The sequence below is a fragment of the Fundulus heteroclitus genome, chromosome 3, assembly GCF_011125445.2.
Source record: "Fundulus heteroclitus isolate FHET01 chromosome 3, MU-UCD_Fhet_4.1, whole genome shotgun sequence".
NCBI lineage: Eukaryota > Metazoa > Chordata > Actinopteri > Cyprinodontiformes > Fundulidae > Fundulus > Fundulus heteroclitus.
In genome coordinates, this window is record NC_046363.1 from 9,234,859 (window position 1) to 9,256,468 (window position 21,610).

Consider the following 21,610-nt stretch of genomic DNA (forward strand, 5'->3'; position numbering starts at 1 on the left):
CGAATAAATAAATAAGCTAATTAAAAGAGATATATACATTTATGTCTCACTGTATAATTTAATTTCTACCTACATTTATTAATTTGGTGGCAATAAATTGTATGCTTATTTATTTATTGAGCATTTATTTATTTCTGTATTTATTTTTAGATATGGAAGACTTGGTCCTCCATAGCATGCTGGCGGTAACAGATGATGACAATCACTGCTCTTGAGATGTGCTTTACTGTAAGAGCTTATTTACAAATGGCAGCTCTATTCTTTCTCATCTTTTCTTCTTGTCTCCTCTGAGTTATACAAGGGTCAACAGGAGGACAAACCGCCATCAACTATGTACTCTTCCTACTCAAGCTCAGCTGAATGTCCTTTAATTTGAGAAACCAAGCAAGTGAAATCTTAAGTTTGGCCCAGCTTGAGAAATAGTGGACATACGTAATGGTGGGATTCTGTAGCTGTTTGCCAATGCCATTTATCAGGATGTCCCTTTTTTAACTCTGGGCCCTCAGAAAAAACAGGCTGGGGTTCAAAGGGCTCTGGCCACTCATGCTCTGGCCTTCTGAGGAAGTCAGGGCCATTTATCCACCTCTTACATGACATAAAGCTGTCTGCAGACAGAACTCACCCACTGGATTTGACTTGGAGCTGATGTACTTCCACTGAAACACATCTGTAGGTTCTCTTATTGCAGCCACTCTATTTGCAACAGAAGGTGTGAAATTGTTTGGTATCATTATTGATGTATCTCAGCACCGTCTGGCTCCCTGTTGGCGAATGGAACCGTGGTCTCTTACGTGACAAGCAGGGATACTCACCACTATGTTTAGTGTGTGGTGTGTTGTGCTAGCAGTCTGACTGGACACCACACACTGTACCAGCAGATATGTTTTATCTACGATTTTATTATTGTTACGTGTGGTGTCTCTCAGGCTTTTAAAATTGGCAGACTATTTTAAAATGCTGCCGGGTGAACCAGCCTTTAGCTGCTAAAAGAGTCTCTTTTTCTCATCTTTAAGTATAAATGATCACGTTCTGCCTCACATCACTGTGGTCAAGGTAGGTACTTCCAGGAGGAGGCGGGTGATGATGACCGCTCTGCATAGACTGGTCGTGGCTTCTCGTTTTCCAGGACTGGGAGGAGCTGCTGATCAGAGAGCAGAATTCAGACGATTACCCAGACATGCATGAATCCAGTAAAATACTACTTTAGACATGATTTTGAAGAAGGAATAGCATCGTGACACAGTTAAAAGCTCAGAAATGTTGATATTGCATGATGTGGGTGCTTTAAAAGAAAACCTTGTGCACCATGTTGAAAGGTGACCAGCAATTAGGGAAAAAACAACAACAAAAAAACTAAAAACAAAACAGGACTTTCAAATGGTACGTTTCTGCCATGCATAAAACCATTTTAACAGAAATTACCTCCATTCTGGTATATGTTTCCATTGGTAATGGGTATTAATACAATATGCTATGATGTACAAACAATACAAAATGTGTATGCATTGACTCATATTTTTACCTTACATAACTATATGAGTTAAGGATGTTAAAGTGCAGGACATAAAACAGATAAAAAGGTCACACGCCAGTATTAAAAATGATTAATGACAGGATGTAAATTTTTCCTTTTTTAACAACTGAAACTCCTTTCATACAATTCCACTTATGAACAGCTGGTGGCGACAATGAACTTAAAAGTCATAGGCAGTGGCAGTAGTAGGCAGAAAGGGCAACAAAATGCCGTTAGGCAGTTAAGGTTAAGACAGTTGGTCTCGGGTACGATTACTTGTCAGGGCCTTTCGGTGCTGAGTTAACATGTCTATCTCCCCCAAAAAACAAACAAACAAAAACACACACACACAAAGAGAAAAACAAAATATACAATGACACAGCAAAGGCAGAATCTGCATGAAGGATGACCAGAGATTATTGTGCTTTAGTATCTGAACAGTGATGGTTGTTGATATGGGCTGCTGCCCAGGGTGCTCCAATGTGGACCGGCATCCTCTTTCCAAACAAACAACATAAAAATTAAATAGTTATATAATTTGCACCACAACCAAGTTTTCTATCTTTTATTCACATGCTCACTCAGATTGTGCTTCTCCTTATGCTGCATACAGAGTGAACACTGTAAGAAAATATGGCTGATTGATGTTGAAGAGCTACAGTTAAAAACTAAATTATAGTGCTACTTCACTGTTTTTGAAGAATATGGTATATTTGACTATTCAATTCAATTCAATTCAACTTTATTTATATAGCGCCAAATCATGAAACATGTCATCTCAAGGCACTTTACAAAATCAAGTTCAATCATATTATACAGATTGGGTCAGATTATACAGATTGGTCAAAATGTCCTATATAAGGAAACCAGTTGATTGCATCAAAGTCCCGACAAGCAGCATTCACTCCTGGGAAAGCGTAGAGCCACATGGAGAGTCGTCTGCATTGTCCATGGCTTTGCTGCAATCCCTCATACTGAGCAAGCATGAAGCGACAGTGGGAAGAAAAACTCCCCATTAACGGGAAGGAAAACCTCCAGCACAACCTGGATCGGTATGAACGGTCATCTGCCTCGACTGACTGGGGGTTACAGAAGACAGAGCAGAGACACAACAAGAGAGACAAAAAAGCACAGAAGCACACATTGATCTAGTAATCTGTTCTACATTAGATGGTAATAGCGGGTGAGCCGTCTTCTCTGGATGATGTCACAGTTAACTGAACGCCAGACCAGGTGTACCTACTATGAAGAAAAAAAGAGAGAGCAAAAAGTTAAAAGCTGAAATGACCACAGTCATTTCAATGTAATACAATGCAAAACTGGAGAACAGTAGACTGAAGAACAGTAGAAATCAGTAGAGTGAGAAAATTAGACCCTGATGTCCTCCAGCAGCCTAGGCCTATCACAGCACAACTATAGAGATAGCTCAGGGTATGAGCCACTCTAACTATAAGCTTTGTCAAAAAGGAAAGTTTTAACATTAGTCTTAAAAATAGACAGGGTGTCTGCCTCACGGACCAAAACTGGGAGTTGGTTCCACAGGAGAGGAGCCTGATAGCTAAAGGATCTGCCTCCCATTCTACTTTTAGAGACTCTAGGAACCACCAGCAGACCTGCAGTCTGAGAGCGAAGTGCTCTGTTAGGAACATACGGGGCAATCAGAGCTCTAATATATGATGGAGATTGATTATTAAGGACATTATACGTGAGAAGGAGAATTTTAAATTATATTCTTGATTTAACAGGAAGCCAATGAAGGGAAGCTAAAATTGGAGAAATATGATCCCTCTTGTTGATTTTCATCAGAACTCTTGCTGCAGCATTTTGGATCAGCTGAAGGCTTTGAACTGCATTTTGTGGACTTCCTGATAGTAAAGAATTACAATAGTCCAGCCTTGAAGTAACAAGTGCATGGACTAGTTTTTCAGCATCACCCCTGGACAGAATGTTTCTAATTTTGGCGATATTTGACTATCTCGTCTGAAATCAAAAAAGCTGTTTGACTGTCAGACTATTCTGAATAATAAGTATAAAGACAGTTTAGTATTTTAAAAAGTTTTATTTTCTCTGTGAAAAAGGCATGTCTAATGTTTTTTTTAATCAGGATAACATAATATTGAGAGAAGAGTAAAAACATTGACAAACTAAACATGGACTGACATATTGCAAATTGAGTAGATTCTAAATTATCTCTGTTACAGAAAAATATGTTTTTTCCTCTGGGTTGGGAGTCAGCCTTGGTGCCTTGAGTGTCTGAAGAGAGCTGCTGCTCCTTAACAGAACGAGTCAGTTGAGGTGGATTAGACATCTGATCAGAATTAGTTTCTGGGCACCACCAGGGAACACCAAACTCACTGCAGGGGCTATATATCCTTTCCAGCCTTGGAACCTCTCGGGCTCAATGGCGCCACAAGTGCAATGTCCTGGCCACTCCACTGGCCAGTGTAAATTATAGTAGCATCAGTTTAACATTTCATCCCATTATGCACAGCCAGCAAGGCAGCCGCTCTTCCTGACCTTCTATTGGACTTTTATTTGTATCTGCCAGTATCTACTTTCCCCTACTAATTGTTTTGTTTTTCAATAATTCAATAAATGTACACCTTATTCTTAATATAATTACACAATAAAAAGGAATTGTTGTACAACACAAAATGTTAACTGTACTGTTATTGGTCTATGCACATTAGATCATTAGTAACATTAAAAATCAAACAATAAACCAAAAGCTATTAGTAGACGTTCACTTCAGTCTTTAAGATAGTTTTCTACAGACAGCTTTACTACAACAGTAGAATAAAATCCTGAAATTATGGCTTTTAGTTTCAGTGTGCCACCCCAAAAGTTTAAGTGTTTGACCCCTCCTCCCCCAGAAAAGTTTTCTCAGAAATATTGTTACTCATCTCATTTGTGTGATTCGAGTTGATTCATAGGCTCACATGCAGCGAAGCCCAGCGTTATTGATACCCTGGCAGATTTAGGTTTAAAGTAATCTTTTATTTTCTACTTCTGACTGGAGGTAATAGTGACTTTTTTGGAGTGGTTCAGCCTGATAAAAAAATATGCGGACTCTTTGCATGCGAGCAGTATTTCTGCACACAATCCAGTCGCTCTTTGTTTTTCTGCTTGAAGATATTCTGTGGATAAACACGACTAAGCAGATGGCTGAGTCTAAAGCGCTCAGTCATCGAGGCAGTCTCAGCGCCACGGAGAGAACCGTCCTTCAGATGTGCCTTCAAGCACATCTCTGATTGGCTTGTGCTCAATATATGTATAAAACGGTTTGCTTTGTTATAATGTTCCCAACATGCCAGTCAGACATCAGCGTAATTTGTTCTGCGTCATAACTGGACCCAGTTCCTTTGTTTGCTTTCAATCCGAGCCCTTGCATAGATTCATGAGGAGAAATGCGTAGAGAAATATATAGTTATAAATGTTAAAATGTTTCCTCGGAGCCATTTCTCATGTGAGGCCGTGTTTTCTACCCGTGTCGCTGGTTAAGTAACGCGTTATGTAACACAGCGCGGATGTCGGGCACACTGAGTGCGCATCATAAGAGCTTCCGATTGTCGCCCAGCCTGTTTGCGTCGACGGTTTGCGCTCAGCTCTCCTCCAGTCTGCATCCTTCCGACAGAGCGGAGGCTGGCGCCGCGCAGCAACAGCAACAGCATCAGCATCAGCAGAGCAACGAGCCCCTCTTGTGCTTCATCAGCTGACGCGCGTCTTTCTGTGGGAAAAACATCTGCTTCAAACATTCTGGTAGGTGGAACATCATCTTCGCTGTATGGATAAGAAAATGAACAACGCAACATATCATCACATGAAAGTGAAACTATACTCTGGGGAGGTGGCCGGAGGAAGACCTGTTTACAAGTTCAAAAAACGTTTTTTTTATTTTTTTATTTCTTTCGTAACGATGACCGAATTTTTATACGAGTTCTATTTTGTGATGGCTGTTAGCAGAAATCATTGTCGAGGCTGAAGTTGCTCCAGCCGCCTCTGCGTTTTTTATTTCTTTTTTTTTTTTTTCTGGATGCAGCTGAAGCCGAGAAAAACAATCTCTGTGGGAGCGCCTGATGGAACAAAACAAAATCTACTTTTAGACCCAAAAACGCATTCACGGTTTCGATTTATTTGAAATAACGAATACTTTTGTTACTGTTCCTTGTGGGATATGTTTTAATAAGAAAATAACAACACTCTCAATGAACGGCTTGTGAAGTGGTAAACAAAGGGGGTCGTGTAAACACGTCAGATATGTCATCTGAACTTCTACAGAGTGTCTTTTTCTGTGTGATGACTCAACTCATCCTGCCAATGATGACATTTTTATGACATTATTATGTTGGAAACGGGTGGCATTGTCGGCAGCCGCGGTGTAGGACAGGTTGGGGGACAAACTGTGCCAAAAACGTGGGGGATAACCAACAGTCACGACAGAGAAACTGATCACAATGCAGCGTAAACAAAAGCTCTTGCTCCTCTTTGATCATTCTTGATTGGTTTTATAGGAGTGAAAGTGATCTGAAGTGAGATCATGCCGTGGTGATGCATTCTGTTTGGGAGTCGATGAGCTTAAGATGATAATGGTAAATGATGTAATTAAGAGCTCCAAACTTTAAGGCAGCATTTTTTTTTTAATTCAATGCAGACTCACTGTCTATAAATGATGCACCGTGCAATGACGTACTCAGTGGCTCATGTGGTCAATATCAAAATGGGGTAAACAGCTCCACATTAGTCAGCGGGAGAGATCAACATTATAAAGCACACTCGGGGATGGATTAAGGGAATTAATATCAACGCCCACGCCGTGCTGTTTGGAAAAAAAAACACCATCTGGAAGAGAGGAAACGCTCCAGAAGAGGTTTATAGACTTGTTTATCAACCGCTAACCAACAGCTTATGAGAAGTCAGATTTCTTTTCAGATTGTCTATTTAATATATCAGTGCTTTTTCAAACAGATGCATTCTTACATGTGTGGTTTCGAGGGCAGTTTGCTTGAAAATCCCCCAGGAGGTAATATTGCTAAGCAGGTTGCAAATATTTGATCCCGCCTCACCTGCAAAATGTTAAGATTGGGCACAAGTATATATTGAACTAATGCACCCCACTGTGCCATCAAAGTATGCTATTGCATACAACTGCTTTGATACAATGTATGTTAGCATATTATAAGCAAGGGAAAAGCGTTCTCATTGGGCATACGTATAAGTTAACATACTTGGCCAGTTGGATGGACTTTCTCTGCTCTTATTGCCCACACGTAATATACTTTAACTGTGACAAAAATGCAAAAATGTAATAGTTTTGAGGACATTAACACGATCGAAAACAAAGAGAAGACTGAAAAAAAATATGATTTTTTTTACAACCAATTTGATCATAACAAGATTCAACACTTATGTCCTAATTTTCCTAATATTGCGCAGTGCTACATAGCAAACAAAAACACATAGAAGTCAGGTAAATGTTTGGCCCTTGCTTAAATGACAGTGTTCTCTAGAGCTACATGTAGCAGTGCTACACAGACAATACCATACAAGGGGATCTAAGTCCAAACCTTATTATTATTAAAAATGTCAGACGTTCTGCCTGTTATTTATGCAGGAAAGTCATATTTACAGAGAAAATGAATTAAACTCAAACATGAAATTTCTTTTGACTGTAATAATGAAAGAGGTAAGCTTAAATTTAATGGTCAAACATTAAAATTTATCATCAAACAGAAGATAAATGCGAGTCTCCTGAGCAGCAGCCCTGTAATAGTTAATTCACCCACCCCACCCCTGTGCGTACGTGTAGTCCATTCACTTGATCATTTCTGTTTATGGATAGGTCAAGCTTAAATATATATAATGAAAGCATCCTAACATAATGTGTTTGGTCCTGGATGTACATTAATGAGATGATTTAGGACCAACACTTTTCTGGCAAAAACCAGATGCATCTAAAGACTCACTAGGAACCTTTATTCAATTTACCTATACCGGGAAAATGTACTCGTATTCCTTGAATTTTCACATGAGTTCAAGCTATCGCCAATAACCTTAAGATGCTGCACTAGGATGTAATGTGGTCGACCAACACAAAGTAGCACAAAGTTGGGAAGTGAAACGAAAATGATACGGTTTCTAAAATATTTTGCAAAGGTTTGAGCCATCATTAGATTGATACCCCTAAATAAAATGTGGTAACAACATCTGCATTCAGAAGTTACCTTATTAGTAACTAGAGGGTGAGTAATTTGATTTCACATTAAAGATCATGGCACAACCAAAAACTTACCAAGATATGGCCACCCAACTAAACTTAGAGCCAGGCAGGGAGAGCATCAATCAGAGAAGCAGCCAAGAGGTCCATGGTTACTTTGGAGGAGCTGCAGAGCCCCACAGCTTAGGTAGGTTTATTCATTAATGAGTCAGTTTTCCACTCTACAAAGCTACCTTTGGCAAAAGGAAAGTCCTTGTTGAAGAAAGGTTTGCTATGTCTCATGTAGGTGACACAGCAAATGGCAAAGGTGTTCTGGACAGAAAATACCAACACTGAATAATTTGACCTACACAAAGCAACGTGTGGCAAAACCCAGCCCTACAAACACCTTGACCACACCATGAAACATGGTGTTGGCAGCATTGTGAAGAAGAGATGTTTTTCTTCTGCAGGAACAATAGAGGTGGTTATGGTTACTAGAAGAATGGATGGAGTTGAAAGCATGGCAATCCTCAAAGGAAACCAGCTACAATCAAGATGCAAAATACTCGACAATGTGGCGGGGTTTCACCTGCCAGCAGAAAAATAAAAAACGATGATAAACATACAGCCTGAGCTACAATGTAAAACTATAGATCTTTTTTCTTCTACTTCATGGTTGTGTGATACTTTTTTTTTGGGCTATCTCGCAAAATCCAATTATGATACATTGAAATATTCAGTATATGAAATATTTGTGATGTACTGTATCTACTTGCATTACATCAGGGACTGTTCTTTTTTTTTTTTTACTTTTTGTTTATTATATGTTACACTTGTAGCACCATAACATAGGTGTTAAATTGCTATCATTGATAACTAATGCTATAATTATAAGAAGTAAGCCACTATCATGCCCCCCCCCCCAAAAAAAAAAAAAAAAAAAAAAAAAATTATTTTTATATATATTCTTATGGAAGAACAATATCTAAGGATGAGAAAACTATGCCGATATGTAGATGCAGCTGCTCCTCTCTTATTTGATTGGCTCATTCAGCTTTTATTCCTCCTCAGTTGCTAAGTGTGTTGCTAGGGCAAGGCTGTTGTTGTTCAGTATTGCTACTTATAATCTGATTCTGCTGTCTTGTCACACAGGCTGATGTGATACTTCTCTTAAATAGGGGACAAGTGTGGTTCTAGCCACCTGAACCAGTTTCTAAAAACGAGCTGGGGTCTGTTTCCCCAGGCACGCTGGCCGGTTTTAGCAATTATCTCCCGGCCTCTGGGATTAGAAAAAGATCATTTTGAATCATTCTGGGTTACATATGAAGGAGTAACGGATGTTAATGGTAGAACATGGTCACATGCAATATCAATGGTGGATCTTTTTTTTTTTCAAATTAGTGAAGCCAAAGTTTTTGAAAACATATGACAATGACATAATTTCTTACAGAAATATAGAAGAATATTTATGCACTTATGTAACTCACCCACTTATGCAATCTACCAGAGAGAAGAAGTGAAGCGACTGTATAAAGTTTATCCAAGCATGACTAAAGATCTGCATTATTTAGCTCTCTAGCCTAAATAAAAATGTTATATCGTTTATGACATGCATGAACAAAAAAAAAAAAAAAGAACAAGGATCCTTTCCTAGTCTATGTTCTTATTGAAATTTATTCAAAAGAGAATATATTATCTCTCCATCCTCCATCATAGCTCACTGATTGAAACTCTTTGTTGCTTTTTTTAGACAGCAACACATTTTTGGCACAGATGGCTTTGAGCAAGTGTATCATAGAATGTGTGTAACTCTGGATGCTGTTCTCTTTTTAAACATAGTCTTTGAGAAAGTCTAAATCAAATTAGAGAAAAAGGAGCAAAAGTGTTCATTTTCTTGTCTATATCCTTTCACATTACAACAAACGTCAGTTTATTTTGTCGGGATCTTATGTGACAGATGAAAACAAGGTAATTTATGTAATTGTGAAGTGAAAGTAAAATTCTACATGAGTTTTAGAAATAGAAACAAGTAATACGAGGAGCTCATTTTGCTGTGACATGGAGCTTTGCATATGTAAGGACTGACATTTTTGCCCATTCTCCTTATCGAAGTAGCTCATGCTCAGTAGGATTGGATTGAGATAAGTCTCACCAGAAATTCTGAGTTCGATTTAGGTTTGGATTTTGCCTGGGTCATTGTACCACATAAAACTGCCTTGCAGATTGGCTACAAAGGGTTTCAATTAGGAGTATCTGAGCAAACGTGCCTAAATAAAAAGGTTAGAGACACTTTTCAGGTTTTTGGAAAAACATTGAAAACGGGTTTTCCTTTCACTTCAAAAATATGCACTGCTTTGTTTTGGTCTGTCAGATAAATTCTTAATAAAACACATTGAAGTCTGTGGGACAAATGCAAAAGTTCACAGGAATTTTGGCATTGTCAATATTTTTTTTTTCCTTGCCTCACAGTAAATCCACAGTCTTTACAAAGCAGACTTGCAATTCTGGTTGGGTTTTGTCTAACACCTTTATGATCACTCAAAGACAAGCTAAATATTAGATGTCTAACCTTTTATTAACATATAGCAATAACCCTCTGCCTCAGTTTATAATTTCCCTCCATACAGGAGGACAACAAATATTGGATAAGGTTTTAACATAAATGTGCAGCTCAAGAACTCTTGTGCCATCTGTACCAGGCAGGATCTGTCCTTGTGGGGGCGTCTGTTTTCCTGTGTGTGTGTGTGTGTGTGTGTGTTGAGGGTGGGATCGAGTGGCGTAACAGAGTTCAGACAGAGGGCTCTTGTTTTTGAACAGTTTCACTGCCACGTCAACATGCTGCCACAGACACGTTTCATACCAGAAATACATCACTTTATTTTTGTTTTACCGTCCATGCATTAGGGAATATTGCTGTGTCCAGCACGATGGGGCCATTTCAAGAATACGAGGTGAGTGTGCTCTTTGCTTTTGAGTGCATTGATGGGTGCTTTGGCAATAATCATAGATGGCATGCTTTTGTAGGCAGTAACACAGGAAAACTATGTACTACCAATATAAACTATAAGAACTGCTACCCCTTGAGCTTTTTCACATTTTGTCACATTAAAACTGATCCACATTTTTGCAAAACCTTTCATATATTTGTAAATTCAATCTAGTGCAACAAATTTCCCTTAGAAGTAACCAAATAATGAAATAGTGTCCACCTGTGTGAGCATCACAGGACACATCAGACATATCAGGGATAACACTGCTGAAAAGCTTAAATCCTGTATAGAAGTATAGAAGAATATTCCAATATCTCAAGTATCACTGTTCAGTCCATTATCTAAAAATGGAAACGCAAACCTTCCAAGACATGACCATCCACCTAAACTGATAGACTAGGAAAGGAGCGCATTCATCACAGAAGTAGCCAAGAGACCTATGGTAACTCTGAAGTAGCTGCAGATGTCCAAAGACCCACAACTGGGGGAATCTGTCGACTGAAAAATATTTATTATGCCATTAAATAGTGGCATGAAGAAAGCCTTTGTTGAATAAAAGCCAAGAGAAGTCTCATTTAAAGCATGCAACAAGTAGTGGACACAGCAAGGATATAGAAAAAGTTACTCTGATTAGATGAAACAAAAATGACCATTTACGGCCTGCACGCAAAACACATATGAACACACATTACTGTGAAAGCACCATTCCCATAGTGAAACATGGTGGTGGCAGCATCATGCTGTGTGGGCTGCAATTTCTTCAGGAGCTACAAGGAAGATGGTTTAGAGCTGGTGGGCTGATGGATGGAGCTAAAACCAGGGCAGTCCTGGAAAAAAAGATCTGTTAGAAGCAGCCAAAGACTTCAGACTGTGGCCAAAGTTTAGCCTGCCACAGGAGCCAACAGCCATAACCATAAAGCCAGAGCTACAATGGAAGGATTTAGATCCAGGCATTTTTGTTTGTTAGGATGGCCCTGTCAAAGTGGAGACCTAAATCCAATTGAGATTCTCTGGAAAGAATTAGAAAATGAACAACATGGGAAAATGTTTAAGGGGTATGAAAACTTTGAAACCCTGTATATATGATAAAAAAGTTTTTTGAATAAAAAAATGCATTATTTTATTTTGGCTTTCATTATGACCAATGATTGAAATAGGAAAAGAAATCACCTGAGAAAGGAAGCCCGCGCAGTCGCATCCCGCGCTTAGTCCTCCATCCTCTCCGACCAAAGGACAAGGGATCTCCTCTGTCTGATTCCCTATTATCCGAGGAGGAGGGGAAGGACTGCGACTTCAGTTCTGAGCACTCCAAGAGGACCATCAGCACCAACAGCTTTTGCTCTGGTAAGAATATCAGGACCAGACTGAGATTAGCATTTTATATGTATCCCGTCGGCCTTCACAATAAGATATTATTTAATAATCCATATCGAGACATGGCTCTATATAAGCTCGGGAAAGCACAGTTAAAGTGAATGCCACGTATAAACCTCAGATACTTTAAACAGTCATGACAGGTGTCGAATTACTTTACGCCGCTTCTGCCAACTGATTAAATTTGCATCGCGCGTTATGCAATCTGGACAAGGCAGAAGTAATTTTTACGTTCACTCAAACCTAGTCCTGTCGAGATGAGGAGCAAACACCATACACCATTCAGAGAGAATGCCTGTGTGTGAGCAGAGGTGCTGAACTGTTACGCAAGCTGCTGCGTTCACTGCCCAGAAAACCAGCGGGGCTGAGCATTGTGCTCTGACTGACTGCTTGTGTTGGCTGCGTGCTCTGGCCTGCGTGTTCCTGGCTGTTACCCGTCTGTGTGCCTGTCCTACAATAGATGACACCGGCTGCGCCACTAGTCAGTCTGTGTCCCCCTCCAAAACCCCGTCAGGCTCAGAGCAGAGTGCCCACGGGTCGCCCACACTGCCAGAGCGCCATACCAAAGTGAAGAGGGTGAGGGTGATGACGGAGAGCGGCGGCGAGGCCCGCAGCGCGCCGAGGCACAAGAGGGAGCTGAGGTCGGCCCTGAGAACCCGAGGTAAAGATAAAAGTACTCAACCATGTGCAGCTTTTCTCAGGAAACCATTGCAATGAGATTTTAAATTTCCCCTTTTATCTGCATGGATAAAATCTCCTGTGTCCAGTTTTATCGTCATCATCGGTGCTTTTATCCGCAGGCTTCTGTCTAACAATATAACTCGGAGGTCCCTGAAGACCAAAGTACAGTGACAGCATTAGTCAGCAGCACACAGAATTACAACCACATACAAACACTGGAAAGGGTCAAAGTCCCTTTCCTAAAAGGAGATCAGAGTGTGTTTATGCTCTGTTTAAGGCTGATCAGAAACAGTGATCCGTCTTTACCCCTAATTTAATTTCCTGCCCTTTAATCTAGCCACCAAAGACAGAAAAAAATGCCTGATTGTGACTCAGTGGCAGGAAGAAAGCTGATTGGTTGTTGGAAAGGTTTGGGAGCGCACCCAATTACTCTGATTAGCAGGAGGTTACTTCACTGACCGACCATGAACAGTGCCTCAGTTGACTCACAAAGTGGTGAAGGGTCACGATCATCAAGTTTAAGTTAGTTTTCCACAGTCTTTGCTAAACACATTACCATGGTGTTGTTTGATGGGAAAAGATGTTTCTCAGGTAGGACTTTGTATGTTTTATTTTTTTATTTTTATTTTATTTCTTTTAGATAATTTTTGTGATGAAGGCTTCTCAACTCTAACATTTAGTTCTTTAGAATTAATATTTAGTTTTTTAGAATATATCATTGCCACAACTTTTTATGTATGATTTATTAATCGTTGGTCTGGAAAGGATTTTAGCGATCCAAGATGTTGCAGGAATCAATTAAGTTCTAATAGAAATTGCCAAATCAAAAGACACAATTTATCATTTTTCATCGCTTTATATTAATTGGCAATACCAAATGACCACTGGAGATGTGCACCAAAGATGAATAAATGGGTGTAGAACAGATGATGGTTGCATGGATACATAAATGTTTTTGAAACGTCGTTTTTGAAATCACTTGACATATAAAATTGAGTTATTTTAAAACCATTGCCATAAATGGCTGTTGGTAACAATACATGTACAAGGACAGTAGTTGTTGTCAATCGTCGGAGTCGTACAGTTAAGAAATAATTAACCTAAATAATAGGAAGGAAAATCTAATTTGTAATTGGGAGACTGTGTGGTTTAGAGACTTTACAAAGGCTAAGTTTTAAAACAGGACATGTACAAATTGAATATTAGATTAAAAGAGCTTTCAAAGTCTTAATGATTTATTAAAACACCACCCTTTAAAATCCAATGAACCTGAATAATCAACATCTTTTAACTCACCGTGAAACGATGGGAAACGCCAGAGTTAAAACTGGTTCAAATCGTTTCTGTGCCTTGAGAAAATTAAGGCAGACTTTTTTCAGGAGAAGTCTTTGACGTTCTACTGCAGCTGTTTTTGTAAATTTTAAATCAAATGAACTGGATGACAAATTGGATCCAGGGTGTATTTCCTATACTAGCAGGAAAACTTATTTTCCTTGTCATTTTTCCTTCACATGGCCACTGCCATGTGGCAAATTCAGGGACTAGAACTGAAGTATATTTACATCTGATACAGATTTGTAAATTTGTAGCATTGTTGGTGAGTTGCAATCAGCTGAGTTTCCATGGGTTAAAAACCTTTACTTTCCCACCAATACAAACTTTCAAATTCTATGTGACTGCTTTGCACACCTGATGGTTTGGATCTCAAGTCTTTGGTACACATCAACCTCAGTCAGTGGAAATGTCGCAGTAGTGTTTGCATTTATTAGAAGCGGAGACAATTGTCACATGCTTCTAGGTTCTTTACTTACAACTAAAATATGGTTGGGTTTGGTTATTCCCAGCAGTCCAACTTCAATGATAAAAAAAAAACCTCCAGTGTTTGTTCTTGGTTCCCTGTTTTCTGCTTTACTCGATGCACAGAGTTCTCTAATTCTCCACAGCATGTCTGTTTCTCAGCTGTAGGAGTAATTGTGCCACAGTCTGACAATTGTGGGGCAACAGCAAATAAGTTGAGGTTAATTTGAAGCATTTTATGGCTTTTGATAAGAAATTCCTTGCAATTACTGTCACAGAAGTGCATGGAATATAAATGATAAAATTATAAATGGCTTTTACAGTGCTTTATTGCTTTCGACAACCCCAAAGGGCTTTAAACTACACTCATTCACCCATTCACCCATTCACACCCCAACGGTGGTGAGCTATGTTAGCAGCCACAGCTGCCCTGGGGCAGACTGACAGAGGCGAGGATGCCATGCATCAACGCCACCGGGCCCTCTGGCCACCGGCAGCAAGCAATTCGAGTAAACTGTCTTGCCCAGGGACATGACTGAGACATGACTCAGAGCGCAGATCGAACCGGCAACTGCAATTGCAGGACAAACTCTCTAACTCTTGTGCCACTGTCGTACCCTATAAAGAATCTTTGTGGTTTCTCAAAATGTTGATTGCATCACTTTAATCTGCTTCCATGCTAACACGTCTCTGCTCACGCATCTCTGGCTCCCCCTGCAGGCAGCGAAGCAGATTTCAGTTCCTCCAGTAGCACTGGCAGCCTGAAGACCAAGGAAAGCCTCACGTCGGGTTCGGTTGGGAAGAAAGTTTCTTCACGCTGGTATGTTTACAGAATACTCTTGTCAGTTATATACCCAACAAAAGTTCCCAGTTTTTTATGCATTTGTTCTTTATACCTCCTTCAAATTCAAATGAAGTCGCAGCTCTCACATCAGAACGATCCCAGTATTCAAACCAGCCGGGGCCCCATCTGTGAAGCATGATTCAGAGCTTTACGCTCCCTACAGGACTCCTCCCAGAGCTGCCTCTTCAACTCTCAGCAGCAGCTGTAACTCCAGTCCCACTTCAAGGTACTAGCCATTTACCTAAAGTCAGTCATCCTATAGGTTAAAGGGGACACGTCATGTTTTTAATTTCTTTCTTTTCACACTTAAATCATTCAGCTGTGGTCTATGTAAAAGGGAACTGCAATGCTTTTGGTGTTAATTTAACAGGCCTGTAATAAGGTGCCTCTAAGAGCAACTGGTTTTGGTGACACTTCATACTCTGCCCCCTCAAGGTCGTATAGCATTCAACTCCACCCTGTTCAGCCATTTTTGTATTCTGATGGGGGACTGTGTAATGCTTTATGTTGAGGTGTAAGCAGGGCTGATTCTAGGCATGCCAAAATGTTAAGGGGACATCATTATGCAATCACATTATACTCCAGCAAATTTATGTAGTTGGTTATTTGTGTTTTCTTCGTGGAAATAGAGTAAGCTGTGTCCAACATCCAAGAGATGGATTACACGTTAGTTTGGCCTCTACCCCAATCTGAAGTCAACACTCCTGCTAGTATAGCTCTTTGGGTCACTGAGGCATACTAACCCCCTGACCACAATAAGGGGGCAATTCCAAATAAAATAATGAATAAAGAAAAATAAGAAAAGAAAAATATTATTCATACAGGTTTTAACAATCAACTGTATAATATATATCTTGTATATACGGATGTCCATTAAGCAATTTCATATCTCAAATTAATGTAATTCTAATTGCTAACAACCTCAAAAAATAAAAGATAATATAAATCGTAAAAAAATTACCAAAAAACTTTATGAAGACTATTTACAAACACAGTATACATAGATATTTTTTTAGGCCCTTAACTGTTGATGGAGAGACGGAGCTCTTTAAAAACAACTGGGAGCTAGGAGATGAGAGGGGAAAGTGAAAAAAGTTTAAAACCGCTGTTTATCTTAAAAAAAAAGGATACAGAACCAGAGGCTGGGCGGGGTGTGTAGCAGGGGTTGATAAATGCTGCTTTTTTTTTTCGGGCAGATTTCATTGAGGGCGCAAAAGGACTTTGCTTTGGGTTTTAATGCCCCCTGTCGCCCTAGCATAGAACCGCCCCTGGATGTAAGAGAAGAGCAGGACGATTTTTGTTTAATCTTTTACCTGCTTCTTTTCAAACAATTTATGTAAATTGGCATGTCTGCCTGTTTCTTTTTTTTTTTTATTATTTTTGTTCAAAATCAATTGACAAATAATACAATCAACAACTGAACATTTTTACTTATCCACTTGTGTCTCCATCCTTGAGATTGTACTACAATATCACAGCAAAAACAATAAAAAAGCTGAACCGGAAGCCCATGACCTAGTTTACCAGTGATGTAATGGTTTAGAAAAACGTAATAGAGAATGTGAAAACTGAACAGCTTGAGAAATGTTACCCAAACAGAACATGGATATCGACCAGCAGCTGGACAGACTAAATTCAGCTTTTCTGCACTCCTAGAGACTCAAATTACAAAACAAAATGTACTTAAGGGATAAAAGTGGATTTTGCATGATATGTCTCCTTTAAAATTACCAAGAAGTAAAATGCTTTGGTTGCAATTTCTGCCATTTATACAATGGCCTTCTTAATTTCCCATCTTTACATTATCAGAACTTCTGCTCTGAGGGAGAAAAAGATGCATTTGCAGTTGGTGATGCTTACTTTGCCCTAGAAGTCAGACAAAATGGCAGTGAGTGGGTGGTGGGATTATGATCAGACTTTCATTTCCTCCTTTGCTGCGGTCAGGGATTACGTTGGTTATAATCTGACTCTGATTAATGAGCACTTTATAGAGCACATGTAAAAACAGGCTACCCTGACAGTCACCCAGCTGATCTACATTGAAGTGGGTGTACCTTGCATTCAAGCAGCGGGGAAATCAGGAATTTTCCACCATTAATTTTTATACGGTGCTTCAGGCTGCTCTCTACATGAAACATCTGACCTACAAAATGCATTTGTTACATGAATGAAACTGTTCCACTTGGAGCCTTTTTTCTTTTTGTCAAAATAGATCCTACCTTATCTTGTACTCGCAGCTTAACCCTGAACTGCTGCCATTTTAAAACCTTTCCTTTGTCAGCCTTTTTTTTCTGCGTGTATGGCTAAGTGTCATGTGACATCCTTTTCTCCCCAGTGTTGCCTCCTCCTAGGCTGTTTCTATTTCTGGCAGGGAGGCTGAGCATTTGCATCAAAGTATTTCGGGTTGCTAGGATATTGTGAGAGCAGGGCTTGCAGACTCCTTTGACCAAATCCATCCTGTGATCTTCTAAAAAAAAAAAGAAAAATGAAAATAAATTCATGAATCCCTTCTCTTTAGCTGAATATCCAGGTCATAAAGCATTCGGTAGACATTACATATTTGATCTGTTTAGATGGAATCTACATATTTTTGCTCGTAAGACTTCTTCATTGAGTCCGACTGCTAGTAATCCTGCGTCGGCCAGTAAATCCAGGCTTCAGGGAGCATCTGCTCTGACAGCACTCTGTCAACCAGACTAATTATCTTTAGCAGAGGGTCATTTAGCTTTGCAAACGTCAGTCGTTTTTATTTTGCCTGCTGCTTTCTAATGTTTCATTGAAGACAGATGGATGATTCTTCCACACGAGGTTAACGTTTCCTTTCACCATCAACTCTTTACTCAACAGAAGAGTGACCTTGGGCCACTACCGCTCCTGTGGAGACAACCATGGCATCAGGCCCCCGAACCCTGAGCAGTACCTAACCCCACTCCAGCAGAAGGAAGTGGCCATCAGACACCTGAAGACTAAGCTGATGGAGTCGGAGAACAAAGTCCATGACAGGTTGTGTAGCGTCCACCACTGGAGTTCAGTTTTTATTGTGATTAATTCAAATAAAGTGGCCAGACTTGCCTTTAAATGAAGGCAAGTCTGGCCAAACACACAGTACGTGTACTCCAGCCTCTATAAAACAAAATGCCAGTTTTTCCATTTGCATCTTTTTGTAAGTGGTAACTTAAATGGCATAAAAAGAGCATCAAATACAGCTAACACATTCAAATAAGGCAGATTGAAAAGGGTAAATTTTCTTTTTCACCAACTTATGTCAAGAAGTGCCAACTATCTATTTACTGCATGTATAGCACCATAAAAAAAACATATTCAAGGTAAAGAACTGATAAAATTATCTGGTACTCGTTTACTCCCCTCCGTCTGATTGGATGAAAAGGATTCAGAATCCTTGTCAAAATCTCTTCAGTGTTGCTGATCCATCATTGTCTTCTAAAGCCTGTAAACCAACTTTCTTCCAATCCTGGTTGCCCATCATTCTCACATATATCAGTGCTTACAACCTCAGATGTCTGGATATTCACTATGCAAAAATTAAAGCGAGGAGGTTTTTTAAGCAGTCTTTGAAAACTAATATGAATTATTAAAGTGACAATTCACAATAGATTTGGTGCTGTGGTATACTTGTACATCTTGACATTTATTTCAAATTGGTTAATGACTGCTTCAGAAGAAAAAGCGCTGACATAATACCTGCAGGACCTCAATCCAAGCATAAAACAATCAATGGAAAAAAAAAACGGCAAAGAGCTATTGCACTAGAAAAACACCTTTTAATATTCTGTTAGAAGTTCCCCACCTGTTTATGATGTGGTATACAACATAAATTAGGGTTGTTTATTTCTGACGATGTTCTTTCTAATTTACTAGAGAGAACGAGATTGAAGAGCTCAAGGCCCAGCTTTGCAGAATGAGGGAAGACTGGATTGAAGAGGAATGCCACCGAGTGGAGGCTCAGCTGTCCCTCAAAGAAGCCCGCAAAGAGATCCGGCAGCTGCGTCAGGTGGTGGAAACTATGAAGAACAGCCTCATGGAGAAGGATAAAGGAATACAGAAGTATTTCATTGACATCAACATCCAAAACAGGAAACTGGAGTCCCTGCTGCACAGCATGGAGCTTGCTCAGAGTGGTTCCTCCCTCCAAGATGAAGGTGGCTTGGACTTTATGTACGACAGTCCTGAAGGCGGCGATAAGAAGCTGTTGGGGGAGGAAGAGAGAGGGAATGCGGGAGCTGAGGCAATGGCAGACAGTGGGCTGCTGGTGAATGATGAGATGGCTAACAGAGAGGACATTTTTGAGCAGATCTTCATGTCCACTGCTGTGGATTTCAGCCAGGATTCCAGTTGCAGGCCGGGGCCCCCAGTAGAGTCTGGCTCTGTGAAGCCAGCTCTGTCAGAAGACGGACATTTGGTGGATGCATCTGCTCCACCCCCAGCATCTCCGCCAGATTTACTTTCATCCCCAGTAACGTGCGCTTCAAGCAAACCTTGCCACCAGAACACAGACAAAGAGATTCAGACCGACCTTCAGCCCATATCCCCAGACCTGCATGCTCTGCTGCTTCAGCTACTCAAGTTCCACGGGGCATCACATGGGGGTGCGGGTCTCACAGCTCCCAGCAGTCTCCTGGATTTCCCAGTCCTGCCCACATCTACATCCACTGTCTATCAGCCTGACTCAGAACGCTTCTACCCCAGCATGCCTGTCGGTGCTCCAGACACGTCCACCGATGCTGTTTGTTCAGACGCTACAAAGAGCAGCGGGTTCATGGAGGAACTGGACTTTGGTGTCTGTGAAGAGAGAAAATTTGAGTCTACAAGGCGAGAGCTGGTGGACAAGCGTTACTGGAGCAAGAGCTTTCTGGTTGATCTGGTGGCAGTGGCAGCCCCGGTGTTGCCCACCGTGGCCTGGCTGTACTCGCGGCACGGTGTCGACGGAAGCCCGCCAGTCTACAACATCGGGGCTCTGATAAGGGGCTGCTGCATCATGGGATTGCACTCACTACGTCACGTCGCTCGCAGGCCAAACGCATAATCGCTTCAAACTTGCATGCTCACGCCTAGCTTGGAACTGAAAGCACTTTGCCAAGAGAATTATGGGAACTTTTCTTTTTTTTTTTTTTTTTTTTTTTTAGTCAACACTTGAGATTATTCCAGCTGTTTTTGTTTTCAATAGTTTTTGCACTCTACAGTTACCATGAAGGGAAGCTTAGTGGTGACCAAACAGTATTTATTATTCTTTGTTTATTTATTTACATTTAATAAGCAGATCATCTGAGTAGATGGTTATGTTCTGTGATTTCACGTTTTTTTGTTTTGTTTTTGTTTTAATTTTAAGACCTTTAAGTAATGAAAGACTGGATGCTAATTTGTTTGGATTTTGAAATGTTTTGTGTTGCTGTTCATAAAGGAACCTTAAACCTTCAGCCAAAGCTTTAATGTGAGTTCACAGTTTTGTGAAATCCCCCTCACCCTCACTCGACCCTTTCCTTTGGAGTAGAGCTTTAGTCTGTACAGCTTGTGTATCGTTCATACAAATGAGTTGATGCTTTAAAGCAACCCAAGGCTTGTTCTGTGCCTGAGCAATGTGCAATATTGTTGGTTTACATCTACTGTCATTGTAACTTTGTTATTAAAGCATGATAATTCTGGGCAAGCTTGGACTCCAGATGTTTTAATCTCATGGTGACCAGAATCCCTGACTGGGAATCTAAGATTACATAAAAGTATTGTTGAAAATTACTAAGTTTCTCCATTTGCAGGAGTTCTTTTCATGAATAAATAAAATGCAGAAAGCTAGGCTGAAGCATCTAGCCTCTTAAAAGCTTCTAAGCTGTCTTGGATAAAAGCCTCTGCCTGTGTTTTCAGACGTCCCCTGGGTTATAGAGCTGACAACGCTGAGTGCATTAGATCCTCTGCTTGGAACTCTTTGACCATAAATACTGATGCTGTACAGATCCGGTTAACTTAATCTGCAAATGCCAAAGATTCGCTAATCTTTTGAAAAGGGCTAGAAATGAATGGAAAGTCTAACTTTGACCCCACTTCCGCTCTGCCATATGGTAATATAGTTGCATAACCGCGATTCTCTTTTAATAAAGCATTAAATGATTCATCAAATGCTCTCATCCCCACACTGGATTTAATTATTGAGCAGCTCGAGAACATGCTTGTTCTGTAACATCCGTAGATCCCGGTTGGCAGCT

General features: G+C 40.2%; 1 protein-coding gene across 3 annotated transcripts; it reads left to right on the forward strand.

The window, feature by feature from the left end:
* Nucleotides 1-5,078: 5,078 nt before the first annotated feature.
* sybu (syntabulin (syntaxin-interacting)) lies at nt 5,079-21,060 on the forward strand. Of its 3 annotated transcripts, none has more exons than XM_036129776.1 (8): nt 5,079-5,272; nt 10,614-10,660; nt 11,857-12,043; nt 12,534-12,734; nt 15,272-15,371; nt 15,469-15,621; nt 18,243-18,398; nt 19,275-21,060. In XM_036129776.1, exons 2-8 carry the CDS (start codon nt 10,637-10,639, stop codon nt 20,437-20,439), a joined length of 1,986 nt encoding a protein of 661 aa, XP_035985669.1. In that variant the 5' UTR covers nt 5,079-5,272; nt 10,614-10,636; the 3' UTR covers nt 20,440-21,060. The 3 variants fall into 3 exon arrangements, with proteins under 3 accessions (XP_035985669.1, XP_035985673.1, XP_012728385.2); XM_036129780.1 differs by having other exon boundaries at nt 5,082-5,272; nt 12,588-12,734; XM_012872931.3 differs by lacking the exons at nt 5,079-5,272; nt 10,614-10,660; nt 11,857-12,043; nt 12,534-12,734 and adding an exon at nt 13,118-13,345.
* Nucleotides 21,061-21,610: the final 550 nt, after the last annotated feature.